This window comes from Serinus canaria, chromosome 8 (genome assembly GCF_022539315.1).
Source record: "Serinus canaria isolate serCan28SL12 chromosome 8, serCan2020, whole genome shotgun sequence".
NCBI classification, from domain to species: Eukaryota; Metazoa; Chordata; class Aves; order Passeriformes; family Fringillidae; genus Serinus; species Serinus canaria.
In genome coordinates, this window is record NC_066322.1 from 1,822,571 (window position 1) to 1,845,935 (window position 23,365).

A 23,365-nucleotide genomic window follows, 5' to 3' on the forward strand; every position below is an offset into this window, starting at 1 on the left:
GTATTAACCTCAAATTAAAACCCTGCCTTTTCTTATCCTTCTGTGCCTTCCACACCACACAAAAATCCTGTCTCCAAAATGTTGGTTTGGCCCCTCTGGAATACACCTGTCCATGAGGGCTTGACCAGACTGTTGCCAACTGGAAATAGAGAATAGAGAAAAAAAATGGCCTTTTTTAAATTTTTTTTTTTTGCAGCTTCAGCTTCCAGGAACAAAATAGGAACTGCAATTTAGGATCCATGGAGTGGAAGTTGTTTTTCCTCCTCATTTCACACTCCCTGCAATGATGGTCCTTGATCCTGCAGGATCCTTGATGGCTCTGCTTCTTTCTTATTCTCCCATTAGTCTTTATCAAAAGTCAGGAATCCCACACGATTTCAGTATTGGAGAAAAGAGGAGAAACAATCTGACCACCAGCAAGGCAACAAAAATATCCTGGATGTGACCTCCTTCTGTGCCCACCTCCCACCAGTAGCTGCCCCTGGGCTGGTTTGCCATGGACAGGCAATCACAGGAAGCAAAAGTTACTTTTAGGAAAATTCCCTTCTGCTCCCACGAAATCCACAATTCCATGCCCCCCCCCCCCCCCCCCCCAAAAAGGAGTCCATTGTAGGGAATTCCCAAAAAGCTCTCCTGGCTTCCAGCACATCCCACACCTCAGCAGCCCAAGAAGCCTCACAGCCTCGTTTTTCCCTTCCAGCAAAGCCAATCACGACCCTAATCCCAGGTTCCCAGGTCCTGGGAAGCACCAGGAGCTGAGCCACCATCCCACTCTGGAGCAATCCCACCTGACACAGCTCCAGGGAGGGTCCATGGGCAGGAGCAGCTCTGCTGGCACCCCACAGCTCTGCCCAGCTGCAGCACTGCTTGCCCAGCTCCCCATTTCAGTGCCCACTCCTGCCCCACACGGTTTGGGGCTCTCCTACAGACATATTTCATGAAAATTATTTTTTTGCAAAATTTTTTTCTTTTGAGAAGCTGAGACCCTTCAGCTTCTCTATGTTTTGTTGTTTTGGAATGTGATTTAGAGAATTGTTTATTTAGCACACAAAATTGTTTTCACTAATAACTAATGATAGTTACTCCTGTTGGAGCTGAGAGCAGTCACAAAATTTTATTATCATTCTATCCTTTTCTCTTCTAGCCTTCTAATGAAATCCTTTATTTTTTTTAGTATAGTTTTAATACATCATTTTCAAACACCTCCCCGGGGTTTGTCTGACACTGAGGTGAAACCCAGCCCAAAAGGAAACGTTCCCAATTCTTCCTTTGCTGAAAGGGACAGAAGCAGGGTCTGGGCAGGGCCAGGGAGGTCATGGCAGCACCTCAGCCCTTTGCTGTGGTGGCACCACACCATCTCTGCCAAGGTGAACTTATCTCCTTGTGCACTTTGGTGTGAAATCCCCCAAAACAGCACAAAAACAACCCTACAGCACAAAATCAGCACAAAACCAGCCCAAAACCAGCACAAAACCAGCCCAAAACCAGCCCAAAACCAGCACACACCCAGCACACACCCAGCACACACCCAGCACAAACCCCAGCACAAACCCCAGCACAAAACCCAGCACAAAACCAGCACACACCCAGCACACACCCAGCACACACCCAGCACACACCCAGCCCAAACCCAGCACAAAACCCAGCACAAACCCAGCACAAAACCAGCACAAACCCCAGCACAAACCCCAGCACAAACCCCAGCACAAACCCCAGCACACAACCAGCACACAAACAGCACAAAATCAGCACACAACCAGCACAAAACCCAGCACACAACCAGCACACAACCAGCACAAACCCCAGCACAAACCCAGCACACAACCCCAGCACAAACCCCAGCACAAACCACACACCAGCACAAAACCAGCACACAACCAGCACAAAACCAGCACACAACCCAGCACAAAACCCAGCACAAAACCCAGCACAAACCCAGCACAAACCCAGCACACACCCAGCCCAAAACCAGCACAAAACCAGCACAAACCCAGCACAAACCCCAGCACAAAACCAGCACACAAACAGCACACAAACAGCACAAATCAGCACACAACCAGCACACAACCAGCCCAAAACCAGCACACAACCAGCACAAAACCCAGCACACAACCAGCACACAACCAGCACAAACCCCAGCACAAACCCCAGCACAAAACCAGCACACAACCAGCACAAAACCAGCACACAACCAGCCCAAAACCAGCACACAACCAGCACAAAACCAGCACAAAACCCACCACAAAACCCAGCACAAAACCCACCACAAAACCCAGCACAAAACCCAGCACAAAACCCTGCACAAAACCCTGCACAAAACCCAGCCCAAAACCAGCACAAAACCAGCCCAAAACCAGCACAAAACCAGCACACAACCAGCACAAAACCAGCACACAACCAGCACAAAACCAGCACACAACCAGCCCTACCCGGGTGAACACACCAGAAATTCTGCTCCAGGCATTCCAGCTCCTAGGAACTTTTCTGGAAACTTCCAGATGTGTCTATTTTGAAGGAGTTTTTTTTTTTTTTCCCCTGGCCTCATTCCCACCTGTGACAAGCCAAAGAATAGCCAGAAATTCCTGCAGCATCGCGGGGATATGTGCAAGAGAAGGTCAAAGCTGGACAGGGAGCACTGGCTAGACAGTTCTGCAGACATGCTGAAGGGAAAAATGCAGTTTTTTATCCAAAAGGTGGAAGGGAGTTCAAATCAAACAGTCCAAGTTGTGCAGATCTGTGAGCTCAGAGGCCGAGAGCAGCACAAAAAGCTGTTTTTATCAGCTGCTCCTGGCTGGAAAGCTGCTAAAGGGAGATGTCATAGTTTGCTTTTACTAATTATTGTAATTGGGCAAATATATTTCTGCAAAATCTCTTGGGAGACTCTCCATGGAGGCAGTTGATAAAGGGACTCCATTAACACTTTTCCTGGGGTGGGAAACGAGTGCTCCTGATTTGTGGCACCAGGATGGTTTCAAAAGTCAGCTCGGATTTTCACGGCTCAAGCAGACCCGTAATTTCATCCAGATTTCTGCACAGGCTAAGAGCACACAGAGCACAAGACTCAAGCAATAACTTGGCTTATGCTTTCTATCAGAAAAGGAAAATTTCCACAACAGGCATTGCATAAGCAGTCGTGTTTTTGTACTGTTTTCCATGGAGAAGAGAACACAAGGATATCCTTTCAGATTTCACTAACACTGCAGGGTATTGAACAACAACAAACTACAGGAAAATGATGACTGGGGAATGCAGGCTCTCTATATTTTCACACTTTATTCTGCATTAAACCTACAAGACAAGAGCCATTAATCAAAACCTCAGCAAAACTTTTGACATACGAAACAAAGATTGATGCATCAGGTAAGTCGCTAAAATTGCAATTATTAAGTTATATTATTCTTCTACAGAAAAAAAAAATAGAAAGTAAAAAAAAAAAATCTAGTATTTTCCTATTCAGATGCATCAAAATAAATCATTCCTGGGCCATGATCCAAGCCTTATCCAGGAAGTGTTGCCATTTCCAGGCTTGACAGAGACCCAAGCTCGGGTAGCCCCAAATCCCAGTCCCAGCTATGGAACACCCCAAGAATGGAAAGAAACAAAATTCGGGGTAATTCCTTAAAGCTGGGCAGTTCCCTACAGGAGGGCAACGAACTGACAAGGCTGCAAGCATTCCAATTCCAATTCCTTGGTCAACTCCTCCCCAAAAACCGACGAACAAAACAAATCTGTTCCCTCTTCATTCTCCCTTTTAATACACAGGAATAAAAGAAAACTGGGAAACACGCACGCAAGAAATATTTTCCAATTCAAACGCAACTTGCCTCTCTGAAAGAAGAGAATTTCTCTATGTTTTTTACAACAAAAATTAGGTTTTTTTTTTTTTTTCTCCCCATCGCCTGCCCAGGCTATGACAGCAGAGCAGCTCTCAGGCACCAACCCCTCCAAAAAACCCGAGTGCATTTCCTTGTGTGCCTTCCCTGTGTTATCAGCCGTGGCACAGCTGAGATCCCCCATCACCTCCCGGGATATCTGAATTCCTGCTGTCCCCGGGCACAGCTCTCTCATTATCTGCCAGCCCACCTTGCTGCTCCACAGCCCAACTTTTATCTGGCCGGGCCAGCTGCATTCCCGGTGTTTGAAGTGGAATGTCAGCCCTGGCTGGGCACTAAGGATGCCCCCAGCCTTTGAAGAGACTTGAAGCTGAATTAAAAATTCAGATTTGGTCCTCCCTTCCACCAGGACCTCTCGCTGTCTTTGTGGAAATGTTTCCTGGTAGGAAAAAAAAGGAATATGTGTGGGAAAGGATAAAAACTTGGGTTGTCAGAGAGCCTCAGAAGCTGCTGTAGCTGGACTCAAGCTAAGGCACAGTCGTGGAAAACAGATGAGGTTTTGCTTTACTGGTTTCTGCTCTGTAATTATTGCTACAGCACTCACTACTGCCAAATAATATTAAAACAACCCAAAAAGGTACAGCTGGACACTTAACAGCCTTCCTTACTTATGGGGTTTTTTTTGTATTTCAGCTTTACAAGATGAAAATAATAGGAAAAATAAAAAAAAAAAAAAAAGCATTTTTTTGTGCTGAGGGTGCACAAGGTCCAGGTTTCAGAGCTGGAGGACGTGGGGTTTTACACCACTTGCTGTGCAAGTGCCTCACAGTCACCACAGATTTATTTATAAAGAGCCATCAAAAGAAGTGGAGAAATGTGTGAAATTTCAGAGATGGAGGATCACCGCTCTGGCATTTAAACTGGTCTGCAGGACAGCTCAAAATGGGATTTATCTCTTCTAAGGAGTAAAGCCATTAGCCAGAAGGCAATCCCATTAAAAAAAAATAAATAATGCTGCATTCTGTCAGCGCTCATTTTCAAACAGACTGAACTAATGGACAGTTCTGGTGACTCCAGCTCTTAGCCTTCACCCAAAAATCCTCAAAGAATGTGGATTTTTCAGCCCATACAAACCCTTGGACGCGTCTCTGTCTCCGTGTTGTGCTTGTCTGAGCACAATCTGTTCTTCTTGAAAAACATATGGCCAGACAAGCTATTAGGGAGACAAATAAATAAATAATATGCTTGCCAATCAGCCAGGAGAAGCCTGTACTGAGCTGTTATTTTACACACCACTGCATCACCTGATGTATTAACACATTATTGTTTGCACAGTAGTAATATTGAAAATAAACAGGGAAAAAAGTGACCAGCAAACTGCTTGGTTTTTTTTTTGTTTTTTTTTTTCCCAGATTCAAAATGCATTTTTTTAATTCCAGCCCCCAAGATCAGTAGCAGACAGCGAGAGAGGGCTGTGCTTCCCTCTCAGAGCAGGAGCTAAGGATGAGGATGGCAGAGCTGCCTTCACAAATATTCCAGGCCCTCTGGGCCTACAACTCTTGTTACTGTCTGGCTGGAACCATCAACATGCATTTTGAGAGTTATAGAGGCATTTAATGCTTTTCATCTTCAAAGCTTTTCTCACTCCTTTCAACTCTGCCTGCAAGTATTATATCCCTGTTTTGGAGATGGGAACGTTACCTTGACCCACAATACCAAAAATATTCCTCGCCTCACCCAGAGCAGATTTAGAGGGTTAAACACCACCAAGACCAAACCAACCACTCACAAAAGTTCTGATGTATTCTTTTCCCTGCCTTCACCTCCCAACTAAAGAATTTCAGTTGTTTCAACCAACCACCTACTCTGTAATTTCAGCCAGGCCAGAGAAGCTGGGATCAGACGAGCCAGGTAACAGCAATGGTAAAACTCCTCCCGCAGACCAGGTCATGCCACAACCACCAATTTAGCTATAATTTTAGTTAAAAAAAGCCTCTTAACTTTTAATTAGTGCTGAGTGTCAGCTCTGCCCAGGAGAATATATTACAGGACTGTCACACAAGTAGTCATTGAGAGAGCTGCAGCCCTTGGCAAGCCATGCCACGGGATATTCAGAGTTTGCTGAGGAATGGCAAGAGCACGGAGCTGGGAGTGCACACTGCCTCCCAAGGATGCAGCCTGCTGCCAGAAGCGTTCCCTGGAATGACAGGGATGCTGCCAACGTGCTCTGGCTGCCGAAAAACAAAGGAACAGTTACAGGTGACCGTGGGACAGCAGAGCCCACAACCCTCCTCCAGCGCCCTCCGTCCCGCAGCAGGGAGAGGGAGGGAAGAGACTGTGGGGAGGTTGTTTCTGCTGATTTGGGAAATCATTTTGGACAGAAACACGAACAGATCACCCTCCTGCTCAGGGCAAAAATCCCTGTAAAGATGTGTGTGTACACATCACTCACACCCCAGTGTGAAAGGGAAGGCACTGAATATTAAGACACAGCAACATCATTAACCGGGGGTTTGGCAGAACTGTCAGACAGGGGGAACAATAATTAATCAGAGCAATGGAATGAAGAACTTTCAATATTTATAATCACTCCTGGAGAAAGAACACAGAGGCAGACACCCAGGAACCCCCACACACTGCAGAGCTCAGCACGTGTTCTCACCAAGGGCATCCCTGGTACGGTACAAACGTGCACCTCCTAATTGGAAATTTAAATAAGAAACTCTTGAGCTCCTGTTCAGCACATCCAGCAAATGATGCAACTCACGAGTTGTCACCTACACTACATGATCCTCAGCTGCTCCAGGCAGTGCCATTCAAGGAATAAATTCATAAATGAAACCAGAGCATTGCATGGGCGAGGGAACAAAGCACTCTCCAAAGGTAACAGTCAGACAGTGCCCTCATGCAAGCCTCTGGAAATAGAAAGCAGCGGTGTGAGTGCCAAAATCAATTGTCACACTGGTGTGCCACCAGAAACCTCTCTCATCCTCAGCCTGCCTGTAGCTTCAACCTCTCTTCCAGCTGTACCTCACTCCTCTCAACAACGCAAAACGATGTGATTTTATGAGAAACAGTCAGTCCTGACTGCTGCTGGAGCAGGGCCATGAAGCACAGGTAGAAGGAGAAGGTGCTACAGGAAGGAACCAGCAGAGAAGGAGCTGGTTCACAGCACCACCAGCGCTCCCGCAGAAATCTGATTTATTTCATATCCCACCGCTTCCACACTCATTCCTCCCTGCCCCTCCAACAGGCATTTAAGGCTCACACATTCCATCCTTCTCCTCTTACCTCTTCCACTTGCTCCTCTGCTGTCTGCTCTGGAGACTCCACCTCACCCTGCCCTCCTGCACTTACAGAGGCTCTGTCCACACTTTCCCCCTTCCCCAGGCTCAAAACACACCCAACCAACCTCTCACCTTCGCTCTACTGAAGCCTTTCCACCTGCTCCCGCACTCATTGGATGCTTCCTGCCCACCTCCAGCTCAGACCGACCCTTCCTGCAAAGCCCTCTGGTGACACCACCTCCTGCCTGCTAGCAGGATGTGCAGATGTGGGAGCCACAGCTGGCAAGGACCAGAGCGTGGGGAGAGCACGCAAGGGAAGCACTAAATCCTGCCACTTCCTCCTCTCTGGTTTATGAAGAGAAATAAAACTAAGGGCTGGATGTCAACCCTTCCTCCCACCACCACAGCAGTCCTGATTTGGGATCTGTCACCCCCTAAACCAGGACAACACCCTTGGATTTGTGTCCAGTTAAAGCACAGAAGGGTTCTCACTCTCCTTCCAAAATCCCACACCTTTCTTTTCTGTCTTTTTCTGCAAACACAACCTGTCTGCCTCACCCCAAGCATCCCCACTGTGGCACCTGGCACCAGGTGCTCACCACCACTCACCAACAGCCCTGAACACACAGAAAAAAAAGGGGAATTCTGTGCCAGCTACACCCATCCCTGCCTGAGCAGGCTTTGGAAATTTCAGCCCTAAAACCAAGTGAGAAGCACGGGCTGCAGTGACACATGTCATAACATTTTTTATTCTACTGTAGGAGGTCAGCAAAAAAAAGCTTCTAAAATCAGGGGAGGTTTGTTCCCACCGGTTTTTAATCTTAAACAGCTGTAACAATGTTCCAGGGGGGAGCAAAGGACAGGCTGGGCATTAGCGTGATGAGAGTTGAGACAGTCAAAATATGAAGCATATAAAAATAGAGCTGAGTACGAAAAGGCTTTCAGTTTAACTACCAGTTCCACCACATTAAATTACTTCAGGGCCTTAAATATCCAACTAATAGTAAACAGAATTTTGACATTATTTGCATCTCGGTGCACTGGCCTCCAGATTGTTGCCGAGCTCGGATCATCGGTGCAATTCTTGGAAAGAAAACCTGTCTCATCCTGTGGTTAATTCTTGTAACAATGTATATTTCTGTGAGCTGCTTTTTCAAATACAACACACGTTGAGGTGATCGCATTATAATTTTTTTTTTTAACGCCAGAAACGGATTTAGCAATGCAATTATACTGCCTAAATTTGCATTAACAGAGACTCCACCAAAGCGAAGGATTATGCTTCTATCTTTTGAGGGGAAATACACACATGCCTATGCACGGCAGAAGGGGAAAAAAAAAGGACTTCCTTGAATTCAGTACATCAATAATGTACCTTGTTAAGTGAAGTCATTTAAATCCGCGTCTTCTCAGCATCAAGGACAAGAGACAGCTCAGTGTTTGCCAGGACAAAACGAGCCCTAGGAGGCCGCCCAGCACAATGATGGTCCAGAGGTGAGAGAATGCAGCCGGTTTAGAGAAGATAAAAGGCCATTTGGGTAGAGACCCCCGCTGATCCTATGAAAGTGTCTCCTTTTCAATATGGGAGGCTTTTAAAACTGCATTTGCTACTGACCATACCTTCCCCTGAAAGCCGCCCGGGATCCGATTTCACTTTTCCCCCCCTCCAGAGAGGGTCGGCAGCCGCCGGCTGTACCGCAGGTACCAGCGCTCCCTGCAAGTCCCACCAGCCCCCGGCAGAGCACCCCGCAAACAACACACAACTCCCGGCAACGAGAACAGCCTTCCCCCGCATCCAGCACCCGAACAAACTCCTCCGGCCGCACTCTGCGGCCGGGAACCATCATTTCCCCCGACCGCCCCGCAGCTCCTGCCCGCGGGATGCTCGGCCGGGACCGACTCAGCGCCGAGCCCCCCGCCCGGAGCTGCCCCGGGGCACGGCGGGCTCAGCCCCGAGCCCGGGCTCGGGCCCCTCCGCGGTTTTGGCTACTACTATTGTGTAAATCGCAAATAAAACGAAAAACTGCCCGTGCTCCGCCGTTACGGCCCCGCTCGCCTCCGGGCGGGAGGTACTGCGGGGGAAGAGGGGCCGGGGAGAACCGGGGCTGAGGGAGCGGGGCCGGGGAGAACCGGGGCTGAGAGAACCGGGGCTGAGAGAACCGGGGCCGAGGGAGAACCGGGGCTGAGGGAGAACCGGGGCTGAGGGAGAACCGGGGCTGAGGGAGAACCGGGGCTGAGGGAGAACCGGGGCTGAGGGAGCGGGGCCGGGGAGAACCGGGGCTGAGGGAGCGGGGACTGGGCTGAGGGAGCGGGTCCGGGACCGGGGAGAGCCGGGGCTGAGCGGAGCCGGGACTGAGGGGAACGGGGCCGGGGGAAGCCGGGCAGCCCGCGCAGGGAGGGGGGAAAGTTTGCGAAGAAGAAAAGAACCGATGGAAGAAAGAAAGAAAGAAAGAAAGGAATGGAGAGAGAAAGGGCAAGGCAGGAATCGGGAAGAGCGTGCGGAGGAGGAAGGGAATGAAGGAAGGAAAGAGGGAAAACCAGGCGAGGCGCGGGCCGGGCAGGGCCGTACCTGCATGGTGACGACCCTCAGCTCCTCGGTGGCGAGTTTCCTCATCTGGCTGGCCAGGACTTGCGCCTCGTCCAGGATGGAGAATTCCGCCTCGGCGGCGCCCAGCGCGCACAGGAGCGCCAGGCACAGGAGGCCGAGCGGCCCCCGGTCCCCCCGGGCAGGGGCAGCGGCGGCGGCGCGGGTCTGCAGCCGCCCGCCGCCCCGCGCCATGCTGGGGGAGCGCCGCGGGCAGCGCCGGCCGCGGGCAGCGCCTGCCCCGCTCAGCGCCGCGGGCCGCCCGCCATGCAGGGGACGGCGGCGGGCGCTGCCCCGCGCCCGGCTCCGCGCTCACGGCGCTCGGCGGGCCCCGCGCTCCGCGGCCCCGGCAATGGAGAGAGACGGAGAGACGCAAACTGCGGCGCGGAGGAGGAGCGGGAGCGGCGGGGCCGAGCGGAGGCGCCGCGGGCAGGGGGAGGCGTCTGGGGCCGCCGCGCTGCGGGCGGGGGCCGGGCCGGGCCCCCCGAGCCAGCCCCGCCCCGGAGGCCGCCGTGCCCCCGGACCGGGCGGGGGGAGCCGCGACACGGAGCGGGGTGGCTTCCATCGGCCGTGAGCGCCTTCCGAAGAATCACCGCTCCGCCTGCTTTGATTTTCTTTAAAAATCTTTTTAAACTCTTTTAAAACTTTTTTTTTTCCTTCCCCTCTTATTTTGTTTATTTTGTTTTATCGGTGTTCGACGTCTCCTTTCGCAACCCCGAGCGCGAAGCCATCCGTCCCCGGCCACGGCAACGCCCAGCGCGGCCTCGTGTGGAGCAGCGAGCCTTGAGGAAATGTTTGTAGTGCAACTGACATGGGCAATAAACAAATAAATGAATGGAAGGAACGGCGGCAAACACACAGCTGCACTCCCTGGAAGAGCAACACGGATAACGCGACAAACCGACATACCTGGAGAAACATCCCCTTTGGGGCAGGAAATAAAGAATCGTTGAATGGTTTGGGTTGATGCATTTAAAAATTCATCCAGTGCCATGGCAGGGACAACTTCCACTGTCCCAGCCCTGTCCAGCCTGGCCTTGGGCACTGCCAGGGATCCAGGGGCAGCCCCAGCTGCTCTGTGCCAGGGCCTGCCCACCCTCCCAGGGAAGGATTTATTCCTGATTTCTAATCTAAACCTAATCCCCTTCAGTTCAAAGACATCCCCCCCTTGTTCCATCCCCGTGCCCTCGTAAAAGCTGTGTTGGTGCCACGTGCACAAGCACACGACAAGCCCTGCATCCAGTAACCTGCAGCAGCACATCAAAGTCTAAAATCACAGGGTAAGTAAATTGGAAAAGACATCCGAGATCATCAAATCCAACCATCAACCCAGCACCACCAAGCCATGTCCCCAGGTGCCACCTCCACTCCCGACCATCAGGAACCAAGGTTCCTGATCAGGAAACAGGCACAACATCAGGTTGCGTTAGAAAAACTCAAACAAGGAATAAATTTTGGACATGGAGGTACCACCCAGCAACCAACAAGCCCACGAAGCCAAACACCAGGCCCACACAAAACACACACACCCTCCAGATTTACTCTTCATTAATTAACACTTAATAACTGTGCAGCTGTAGATAATGTTTGAATAAATCTGGCCTGTAGAGACACAAGGGCTTCAATAACCCTCATGCACAGTTACATTTTTTGAGTCCTACCAGAGCCACTCGTATCCTGTAGCTGTAAATTCCCGGAGTTAGCAATTCCTCCAAGCATTCATACAACATATTATTTACTATAATCACAACCTATTTCCTTGAAATGTGGTTTCTATCTGCTCCAACGGTTGATTTTTTTTGACTTCTCCCAGGTGCTGGTGCCCACAGCAATTCCTCATCCCACTTTGTCAAGGATGGGGGCTGAGAGCTGGAACTTGCTCCTCCCAGCAGCACCTGCTGCCATCTCGGAGGGACATCAGCAAAACCCTCTCTCATTTGATTTTAATAAATGAAATATAATTCTTCCCATGCAAAAGCTGCATCAGCTTTTCTTCATTTAGGTGATTTATGAGCCGAATATTATTTTTGTTTTATTTTTATTTCATTTATTTTTAGTCAATATTCCTGAGAATCCTGGTTTAGCCAAAGCAATCCAAACCCAAAGGACGCCTCTCAAAGCTGCCCTAATTGCTACCTTGTATTTCCATTGCTGGAGCAGCCTTTGCTACCTGAAAGTCAAGGATATTTTCTTTCCATCGTGCTGAAGCTTCTGGACTTCTGCTGGAAAATCTCCCCTGGGTCCAAGTGAGAGGCAAAACTCAGCCAAATTCATGCTTAGCAGTGATCATTTTCATATTTTATTTTATATTTTACTTTATTAGATTCACCAGTGTAGGACACAAAGATTCAGCCAAGTGGTTTTTTCAATATCCTGTCTGAACCACACTTTTAACAAATTTTATTTCTAATGTAGCTGCATGTTTGAAAACTTCGTATCTGAACTTTGTTACATAATTAATTATCAAATCAACGTGGCAGCCCAGCTCAGGCAGCAGCCGGCTGCATTTGGAGCTCCAAGGATGTCCAAGTCATCCCATCACAAGGTCAACACTACAAATGGAATTTTTTTCCATAAACTGACCCCAGGAAATGAGTGAGGCAGTTGTCCCTGGGCTCCCAAAGCCCCGGGATGCTGCTGGTGGCGAGGGAACCCACGGAACAGGTTTCACCTTTTCCTGCACAACCAAAACTCTCTGACTGCAGAGCCCTGGAGGCAGAGCTGGGCTCCTCCTGGAGTTCCCAGTGCTTCCTGCCTCCTCTGCCTCCCTGGAGGAGCAATCCCCGGGGGAGTTGTTGCAGGATGTGGGAACCAGACCCGAGGCAGAGTTCCAGCCCAGGGATCACCAGGGGGTGTTCCTGAACCAGCTGGGCTCAGCTCACTCAGCGCCACGTGACAGAATGCTGAGGGAAAGAGAGGAAAAAATCTCCCTCCAAAATGCCAAGGGGAAAAGAGATGAAGAAAGGACCCCAAAATTCAGATTCTGTGAGTTAAAGCTGCCAATTCAGACAATCTGATGTTTGTCACCTTCTCAAACCTGGACTTTCAGGGCTGTGGATTAAATCTGTCTCCTCCTATCACAGAATCGTGGAATTGTTAAGGCTGGAAAAACCTCCAGGATCATCAAGCCCAGCCCCAGCTCCACGTTCACCATTAAACCATTTCTCCAGTGCCACATCCACACATTTTTGGGCACTTCCAGGGGGGTGACTCCACCACTGCCCCAGCCAAGCCTTATCCATGAAGAAATTCCTCCTGCTACCTAATCTAACCTCCCCTGGGTGCAACATGAAGCTGTTTCCTCCCATCCTGTTATTTTGCTTTGGAATAAACCCTGGAGAAGAGGAGGTTCCCCCCTAGCTTGGCTTGTGGCATCCCAAAATTGGAGTGTGTGCTGCTGAGTGCTGGAGAGGGAAAGGACCTGAAGGATGAAGGGCTGAAGGCTCTGCTCTGCTAAAAGCATCAAGAACTGAGGCCAGGCTTGAACCACATCCCTTTTTCTTTCAGAGAGCATGGAAGGAGAGCTGGGGTGTGAGTGCTGGAGCGCTGGGAAGAGGAGGAACACGTGTCAGATATAAATCCCAGCCCTGTGGTGGGAGTGAACTCGCTCTGACAGCAGCACAGGCAGATGCCAAGCGGGTCAGTCGGGACACAGAACGAGTGGGATGGCTCTGGAATAGCTGGAGCACGCCATGGCCCTGGAGAAAAACACTATTCCTGTAGGGAATGACTCAGTGGGGCTTATTAATGGTGCATCCCCTCTGCAGGGATCAGGGTATTGCTGATGGATCCTCTCCAGTTGCTCTGCAGAGAAATATTTCATTTCTGTTCTGAAATCTAGCTGTAAACACAGATCCACACGGATGCAGAGGTCTCCTCTCTCCCCAGGCTGCTGTGCTTCCTTCACTCCCTGGCACAGCCCTGAACTCTCCCACAGACTGGGAGCCCCACATGTTAAAAAAACGTGGTCAGACCATTGGAAAATCCCCTTAAAAGTGGCACTGGTTTATGACACTGGCCTTCAGGCCTGCAAGCAACACCATATACGCTCCAGAAGGTTATCAGGTAGTTTTAAGACAGTTTGGAAGAGTAAAATAGTTCAGAATAATGAAATAGTTTGGAAGCCCCACAGCTCCTGCCCAATCCTCCCCCCAGTCCGTAGCCTGTCCCTCACTGGTCACGTCCAAACTGCACATCCAGAAACCCTCACAGGGATGGAGCAACTCCCAGGCCCTCGCCACGAAAGGAACTGAGGAACTCTTTGTGGCTCTCTGACCTCCGAGCAAAGGCTAAATTTACTCCTTTGGTATCAACCCAGAACAAAAATAGAGAAAATGAAAGTTTGCATGAAGCCGCTCCTTCTTGCTTTGCTGCAGTTCTTGCCCTGCATGGTTTCCCAGCTCGTGTGCTTTATTTTATTTTCTGATCTGACCCCTTTTCAATTTGCCTTAATTCGATTGTGGCCATCAGCACACGGGCCAAGCCTGAGGGCTTCGTTTCCCCATGTTGATTTTCATGTTTAGTTTCCCATCCCTCTCATTATGCCTCTAAATATTTCCTCTGGAAGTTACAGCTTTGTGTTAGTGTTGGCTGCGGCTCTTGCTTCCCCACTAAGTCTGATCCTTGCTCACTCCTGAGAGTTACAAGTTGCACACTGGATTAAGCCAAGGCTAGCAACTCTAATTCGTGGGTTTAGGCTGGAATTCTTGGATTTAGGGTGGAATTTTTCAAGTAGCATCTGGAAACTGCTCCTCCAAACCTTGCTTTCTCTTATGCAGATGACAAACCAGTGTTGTACATCAGAACCAAGAGTTCCCTGGACGTATTTCATTAATTGGGAAGGTGCCTGTATAATTGCTTTTAGGTGCACACTCTTACAAGAACCCATTTTCACAAGTATCACGTGCTAGGACTTATCAGACCCGAAACTCTGATGCCTCAGGTTTGGCTTTTCTATTTTCACATTTTGTGCTGCTTTAGTGTGTGGGTCTGGGCTCACATCAGGGCATGGTGAGCTCTGCACAGAGCAGGGAGACAAAACAATTCCTGCTCCAGCTGGGCACCAAGGACAAATGATCCCAATCCCAGCCCAGGAGCACAAACCCCGTGGGCTGGAGAGAGAAAAACAAGCAGGGTGGGAGTGCCTGGGCTAAAGCTGGGCTGGGACAATGAACTGCAAGGTGGGAATGGAGCAGAGCTGATCCCAGGGAGAGACCCCGTGCCCGGCCGGGCATTTTGGGGCCATTTTGGGTCATCTTGGGTGCAGCCCTGGCTGGGCTCTGGTGCTGCCCAAGGTGGATCCATGGAGGAGATCCTTGGAATCAATCCCTGCTTTATTCTGGAGCTCTGCCCAGCCTCTGCTCCAGCTCAGCCTTCCCAAGGCATCAACTCCAAGTTTTATCTCCTAGAGCAACATCTGCCCACTCAATCAGTCATTGCCCTGCAGATTACAACCAGCAATGAAAATGGAAAAAACGCCTTGGTCCCCTCCCTGTGCAGCAAGTTTGCCTGTGAGAGCATTCTTTCCACAGCACCATCATCACCAGATAATATATTTAATACATTTAATGAAAGCCATCACGTGTGTGGTGTGGGATTTCAAAGTGAGCATTGTGCCCAGCTGCACAGCTCAGGACTGGGAGAACCCGATGTGAGCAGCAGGGCTGCAGCACAGAATCCCTGCTGGGGGCTCTGATTGTACACTGGATTGTATCCTAAATATCCCAGGGATGATGGAAGGGAGAAAACAAACTCGGAGGCTTCAAACCCTTGGCTGAAATGTTTAGGCAAGTGTTAAACACAGGGAGGAGCACAGGCCATGAGGAAGAGGGAGGCAGATGAAGGGCTTGGGTGGATGCTGGAAGTTAATGGGGGTCGTGCTTTGCTGCTCCTGCAGGTCCCAGAGAGAGAAAGTGGAAGACAAAGCCAAAAACTGGTCCCAGAGAGAGAAAGTGGAAGACAAAGCCAAAAACTGGTCCCAGAGAGAGAAAGTGGAAGACAAAGCCAGAAACTTTGGAGCTTTCTGGTATTCCATTAAGGAATTTAGAGGTATTTTCTTACCTGGCAGTTATGTGGGGTCTGGGCACAAGAACATCTCTTTGTCCTGGAAGAAAAAAAAAATCCCTGTGTGTGGTTTAACCATGGTGTTCAAACAAAAATCCACGATACAGGAAAAGGAGCCAGAGGGTGGACAGTGATGGAATCACATAACTGATCCCATTTATCCCAGGGCAGGAAAGCTGCAGCCCAGCAGTTGGGGGTTAATATGACCAGGTGGCATTTTTAACCTCTTGTCCAGCAGTCCTGGCAATTTCTAAGTCAAGACCTCTCTACAATCCCATGATTACCTGTTTGGCTGTGAGCAGCTCACCTGGCACCCATCAGAGTGTTCTCCCTGTTCTTGCTGCAGCACACCTGGGCTCTGGCCCTGCTCTCCCTCCCCAGGCTGCTGCAGCCTCTCCCCCAAACTGGGATCCCACCTCACCCCAGCTCCAGGCTGGGGAGCTTTCCTTGGCTCAGCACACCTCCTGTGTCCTAAAATACCTGGGATGACCCTTGGAGCAGCACAGCCCCCAGTTCAGTGGGAATTCCATTAGAGATGGACAAGGTTCACCAGGAATGACCCCAAAAATTGTGAAGGAGAAGCAAACTCCACTGGAAGCAAGCTGGAGGAATTCTTTGAGTCCCCCTGGGTCTGTCCTGGATCAGGACCACGTGGATTATTGGTGGTTGGGGTTGGAAGGACAGGCCCATGCTGTGAAACGAAGGATACAAATTTTTCATTCCCATTTCTTGATCTCTTCATTGTCCCACGGTTTTTCTCATCCAGAGACACATTTTAGCTGTTAATGGGTACTTCTGAAAAGTACAGACCTAAAAGCAGGTACTGGAAAGAGCAAACATGATCAGGAAGGTGCTGTCAGGGAGATTATTGCTCAAATCCAAACACTGGCCACTTGCACTTCTTTAATTTTAGGATCATTTGAAAAATGTTTCTAAAAACAGCATTAAATGCCTTCTCTTTTTTGTTTTTAAAAACTCCTTTTCAATTTCAGTGTCATTTTGTACCCTGCACTGGACTAAGGGCACGTTTCCCCCAGCTGCAGATGCTCAGGAGCCACACATGAACTCTGATTATACATGAGCAAGAGTTTTCCAGAGACTCACAATTTGGCTAAATTTGGATTTTCACAGGTGTTTCAAAGGACACATTCTTGGCCAGCGTGGCAAAGCTTAACCAATCTCAGCCTCTCTCTCTTCTCAGCAAAACAGCTTTGTTTTTTTTTTTGTTGTCTGTAACCCCAGCTGGAGAAATGGCTGAACCTTTCAGCACAAACATCTTGGAGCCTGAAGTGAAAAATAGCTCGGAGCTTTCCAGCACAAATAGGGGAAAAAGGAACACTACCCAGCCTGCAAACCTGGATCTTATCACTGGGAAATGGCAGGCAGCCTTGGGAACAGGCACTGCTAGGGGCAAGATTTGTCATAATTCTGATACTCTGATCTCTTTATCTTCCTGCTGCATCTCCCCTTTCATCTTGGTGTTGATGCCGTGGAATTCGTGGCAGCATTTTTGTTTTTTGTTGCTTTTTTTTTCCTTTTGCTTCGTGCTGGAAATTGGAATGGTTTCATTTTCATGGTTTGGGTACAGCATGGTGTGCCTTGCACGCTGCCCTTGGGCTCAGGGCTTGGCATGGGGGGTGAGGATCCTCTCCCTGCCTGGGGGACCAGGGGCTGGTGGAGCTCTGAGAACCTTCTAAGGGCACGAGGGGACCAGGAGTGTCACTGTCACCACCAGGCAGGGTGGATGGAGGCATCTGTGGTGACAGGGAGGACGTGAGAGCCACCCATCTCTCCTGGGAAACTGGATCTATCCCAGCTGTCCTGGCACGGGAATTCCTTGAGGTCCCTCATCTGAACGTCCCTGCCTTTGCTGAGCAGACACTTGAGTCACGGTGTTGCTGCCATAAATAGCCCTGTCACCCCCAGCCTGGCTCCTGGGGACAGGGAATAACTCCTGCTGGACCTCCTGATATGGCCTGGGCAGCCCTGGGGAAGGAGGCTGGCAGATCTTTGTCTCCCCGAGCACGCTCTCTAATTAGGCAGGGCAGGAGGCAGCGTTCCCTGGGAGCCATCCCCACGCACTTGGAATTCAAATCTCCCAGCTCCAGCACACAAACAAAGCTTGGGAAGAGCTGTCAGCCAGCAGGGAGAGCGTGTGGTCTGACAGGTTCCACCAGCCTGGCGGGCTGAGGGATGAGCAGGCACGGAGGAGGTTGGTGAGGAGCCTCCAGCACCACCTGGGCCTCGCTGTCCCCAGCCCTGCTGGCCTGGGAAGTCCTTCCTCAAGTTGTGGTGATGCCTCAGGTTTGGATTTTTCTATTTTTCACATTCTGTGCTGCTTTAGTGTGTAATTCTGAGCTTCACATCAGGGCATGGTGAGCTCTGCCCAGAGCAGGGAGACAAAACAATTCCTGCTCCAGCTGGGCACCAAGGACAAATGATCCCAATCTCAGCCCAGGAGCACAAACCCCGTGGGCTGGAGAGAGAAAAACAAGCAGGGTGGGAGTGCCTGGGCTAAAGCTGGGCTGGGACAATGAACTGCAAGGTGGGAATGGAGCAGAGCTGATCCCAGGGAGAGACCCCGTGCCCGGCCGGGCATTTTGGGGCCATTTTGGGTCATCTTGGGTGCAGCCCTGGCTGGGCTCTGGTGCTGCCCAAGGTGGATCCATGGAGGAGATCCTTGGAATCAATCCCTGCTTTATTCTGGAGCTCTGCCCAGCCTCTGCTCCAGCTCAGCCTGCTCAAGGCATCAGGGGCAGGGTGCAGGTCCCACCACCACCATCCCAGGAGACCCCTCTGCCCCCTGGCTGTGCCCTCAGCAGCCAAATTTCCACACCTGGACACCAATCCCTGCTTCCCTCCTCTGCATCACTTCAAATATAATCCCAAAACAGGATTACATGATTGTATATTCTTTTATTATAAGGGATTAGTTTATATTATCTATTATTTTAGCTCCAAAAGGGCCAAAATCCAGGGTTTTTCCTCATGAATGCCCTGCTCTGCCCCCATCCTCCTCCTCCTCCTCTGCCCCAGCACATCTGGAATTCCTTTAGCAGCCAGGCTGCAACAGGATCCACAGCAGAGCTGGGGAACACCTTGAGCTGGTTATGGCTCTGAAATTAGGCAGCCAGTGAGGAGAATTTTCTTTTATGGCCTTTTCAGGCATCCCTAATGTGCACCTCAATAAATGCTGGAATGACACAACCTGCAGGTAGTTACCTCTCCAATACACCCAGCTCCAGGGTGTGGAATTTCACCGCTCATTAGGACCTGCAGAAGTAGAGAAAAGTAAAGAAAATGCACATTAACCCCCAAAAATGGATTGTTTTGAATATCTCTCTCTTGCAAGATCTGAGTGTAAATGTAGGATTTGCTTTACTCAGAGTGAGCCACTGACAGGCTACAAAAAAGTACCCACATTTATAAAGAAATCAATATATTTCTCATTTTCTGTCATTATTTTTAAGGCCACAGCTCTCTTTTGTTTTGGGGGCAGCTTTTGCTGCATTTTTTGTACCCCTTTCCTTGAAACCCTTTAAAAACCATCCCCTACAACATCCCCACTTCAGCCCCCTGGGCCACCCTGTGGGCAGGATTTTTTAAGGAAAATGATGAATTTACCTACCAGTCCCAGCAAGATCTGCCAGTGGGAATCTTGGAATGCCCCTGATCCAGGGATTTTTGTCATGTTACATACAAAATAAGAGAGATTTTTTTTTTTTTTGGTGGAAAATAGGAGAGAAGAACTTGCTCACTTTAACATTTTTTTTTTTTGGCTGATCAAATAAATAAATATCCCTGAACTGGGGGGGGGGGGAAAAAAAAAAATCCAGCCGTAGGAGAAAGTGGTTTTTACCTCTGTGTTCAAATTATAATTGTAAATTCTGAATTGCTTGGCCTACCTGCTAATGGAGCAGCTCGTTTGCAGGCTGGGGAAATGAAGGCCAGGCAGGGCAGTCTGGGGTGAGCCCAGGGGATCCAGGCACTTCCCTGCTCCTAAAAGAGGAATTCCTCTGGAAAAACAGCAAATGTCCCTGGCAGCCTCGTGGCAGATGGCATCCACCCTGCTCCAAAATTATTCCTGATTATTTGGGGGATGTTTGAGCACTGTGAGGGAGGAGAGAGAAGAGCAGAGAGGAGCCCCCAAATAAAGTTATTTTGGCAGAGTTTAAGGGGAAGATGTGAGGATTGGTAAAGGCACAAACTCAGCCTGGTACATCTTCAGGCAAACTGAAATAAAGTGTAGCAGCTTCAGAAAGCCACAGAACAGAGGTGACCTTGCTAAGAGGAAGATTTAACCAGAAACAAGTTTCAAAATTCAGCTTTTAGAATAGAAAGACTAGCCTAAAACTAATAAACTAACTGAAATTTCGTTTTGTTTCTTGACATTATCAATTTTTTTAAATTATGGGAAAAAAGTATTTTAAAAGTTTTGTTCTAATTCTTATCTCTCTTTCTTTTAATCACCATTAATCAATTTTTCTTTTAAAATTTTAAGCCTACTTTGCCTTTGCCTTTCTCCTAGTTCTATCTCACAACAAAAAATGAATGCATGAGTAATTAACCACCACACTCCTCAACCAAATGCCTGAACGAAAAAAAATCTCAGAATGAATAAAATCTCAAATTAGCAAACCAAAACCGCTGCAACAGCCTTGCAAAAAGAAAATTAAATCTCTAAAAGATACATTCTAGCAAGACCACACAGAGAAAAAACCAGAAATAATTGGTGTTTAAAGAAAAAGGGCAGCATTGTGCAGCAGACACCAATAAAGTAAAGAACATTTCTGAGGTGGTGTAACCAGGAAATTTGTCAGGCTCTGATGTTTTGCATCTCTTTTTGTGTCTCACTATTCCTCGAGACTGAAAATGGAATAAAACCTTTTAAAACACCTCTCAGTCGCCCCATCTCTGTCAAAGCAAGGAAAAGGAACAACAAAAAATACGTGGGAATGATCTGAGATGGTGTACCAGCCACAAAGACTAAAATCTCAGAGCAGGCACCACAAAACTTTGCAGTTTTTTTTTTCCTTGCCCTCCCTGAGATTTGCTGAAGAAATCCTCTGGAAGGCTGGAATGGGAGCTCTGGATGTTAAACAGGAAGCCAAAAAAGTGAAATCTCCTCAGCCCATCCCTTCCCTGGAGTTGGGGGTGTGGAGTTCTGGTCCCATGGCACTCACAGGTGCTGCTGGGGATGAATTTTAGCAGCTGGGAGGAGAGAACAGCTCTGTCTCTGGAGCTCAGAGCTGCTCTCTCAGCAGCAGGGAGCTGCAAATCAGACATTTCTCTTCCTTCCCAAATCAAGCCTCTGCTCATCCTTTTCCACTTGATTATTGCCATCACAATCAGGATGCACTTTGGTAAATATTTCCAGATTATTTCCCAGCAGCACAACACGTATGGTCTAGACTTAATTTAAAAAAAAAAAAAAAAACAGAGAGAAAAATCCCAGCTGCTTTTCTTTTTCCATCATCAAGATGGAAATTTATCAGTTTGGCTCTGCCTTCTGATTCTTATCACAGATTTCTGCTCCACCACCTGACAAACAGCTGGATGGGGGAAAGAAATAGAACTTTTTTTTTTTTTCCCCAGTTATTCATCATGGAGGTAGGAAAAAAAATAATTTAAAAAAATGATGAAAATGCAAAGATCCTCTGTGTCATGAAGGGGAAAACGGAGCCTTTTCAAGGAATCCTCAGCTCATGAGAGGCTGAACTCATCTGAAGGTTTTCCATGTCTTTGCTGGAGGAAGTTGAAAGGAAAGTTGTGCAAGGATAAGTTTGGATTAGTGAGGTCAAAACCCACAGGGAGTCCCCTGGTGAATGGGTACCTTCAGCATTCCTGGGAAGGATTCCCTGGGAATATTCCCAGCTCCTGGGATCCTCAGCACAGGGGGGATGTGGAGCTGCTCCAGGAGCCAGGCTGGGACACCTGGGGGTGCTCACCTGGAGAGGAGAAGGATCCAGGGAGAGCTCAGAGCCCCTGGCAGGGCCTGAAGGGGCTCCAGGAGAGCTGGAGAGGGACTGGGGACAAGGATGGAGGGACAGGACCCAGGGAATGGCTGGAAGTTGAAATAAGGCAGATTGGGGTGGGATATTGGGAAGGAATTGTTCCTGGGAGGGTGGGGAGGGGATGGAATTCCCAGATTTCCTGTGGCTGCTCCTGGATCCCTGGCAGTGCCCAAGGCCAGGCTGGACAGGGTTTGGAGCACCTGGGACAGTGGGAGGTGTCCCTGCCATGGATTTTTAAAGGTCCTTCCCGACCCAAAGCCTGGCCCAGCTGTGTGCAGGCTCTGCTGTCCTGCAGCCACGGGAGGATCCATTAATCCCAGGACAACATCCCAGACCTGCAGCCCAGAGGGGACATCTGCAGAGCAGGGCCACCACAGGAGTGGAGTGACAACCAGGACACCGAGGATGGCCACGGGTTTGTGGGTTTGTCTCCATCCCGCCTTGAAAATCACCCGAAAATCCTTGGGAATCCCGCTGCCAGGCACGAGCTGGATGAGGCAGCGCTCTCCATCCCTGCTGGGGGGGATTTTATCCCAGCCTGAACAGAAGGAAGGGATCGATTGCTCCAGTGGGAGTCAGAGGAGAGGGAGTGCCCAGGGCCAGCGAACTCCTGATCCTGGCTGAGAAGCGCCGGGACCGCCCCGAACCTCCCGAGAATTGGCTGCGAATGGTTCTGCAAAGGGAGGAGGAACAGGGCTGGAAATCAGCAGGTTTGTGTGCCTGTGGTGCCTTCCTGCATTTCCTGAGAGCTATTTCTGCCTGCTAAAAACATCTTTTTGTTTGTGCCCTAGTCATAAACCCCCCTTCCAACTCCATTAATTTGATTTTTCAGCTGCCCAGCAAGACTGGCTCAGCAATTCTCCATTTACTCTCTCAATTTCATTCTCAATTTCTCTCTTCTGTGCCAAAATTTGCTCCCATCTCTGTTCTGCTCCCAGGTTCCACCTCCAGAGAACTTTCTGCCAAGCACTCAGCTGGAAAACTTTCTTGTCAAGCTTCCACCCTTCCCAGCCAGCTGGGAGGATGGACAGCAGGATATCACATCCCCCTGGGGATGGAATAAGAGGAATTTCCAGGAGGAACAGACACAACAGGGCAGGTGGAAAGGGGCCAGGATGGCTCAAGGAGGATATTGTGTCTGAAGGAGCCAGGAATGCAGCACAACACAGGGCTTGGCAAGGCAGGGAGAAATGGTTTGGATTGAAATAAAAGATAAAAAAAGACCCAAAGGAGGAAGATAGGAAACTGTTGTAGCCCATCTGGAGGAGATCAGGAAGCAGCCAGGAATATGGATGCAGATGGAAAAGGCTCCTGGTGGCAGAGCCCTGCTGCCTGGGGAGGGCTGGGCTGCTGCTCCAGGCACAGGAGGGCTCTCCTGCCTGCTGGATTCCACCCAGTCCTTGATTCCTGGAGCTTTTTGAAATGTTTATGACTTACAGCCAACATTTCTCCCGCTCTCTGCAGCTCTGGAGGCCACCCAGAGGTGGACATCACCCAGCCCAGAGGACATCAGGCTCTCCTCCTCCTCCTCCTCCTCCCTGAGGCCACCTCAGGGACCCAGACCCAGCTGAAAAAACCCCTCTG

The 23,365-nt window shown here is 49.5% G+C and overlaps 1 protein-coding gene across 1 annotated transcript in view; it reads right to left on the reverse strand.

The window, feature by feature from the left end:
• Window positions 1–10,032, reverse strand: part of CACHD1 (cache domain containing 1) — a 99,899-nt gene extending 89,867 nt beyond the window's left edge. The window contains exon 1 of the mRNA XM_009088785.4: window positions 9,690–10,032. Coding sequence (XP_009087033.2) covers window positions 9,690–9,899 — 210 coding nt within the window. The 5' untranslated portion in view covers window positions 9,900–10,032. The remainder of the gene's footprint in view (window positions 1–9,689) is intronic.
• Window positions 10,033–23,365: the final 13,333 nt, after the last annotated feature.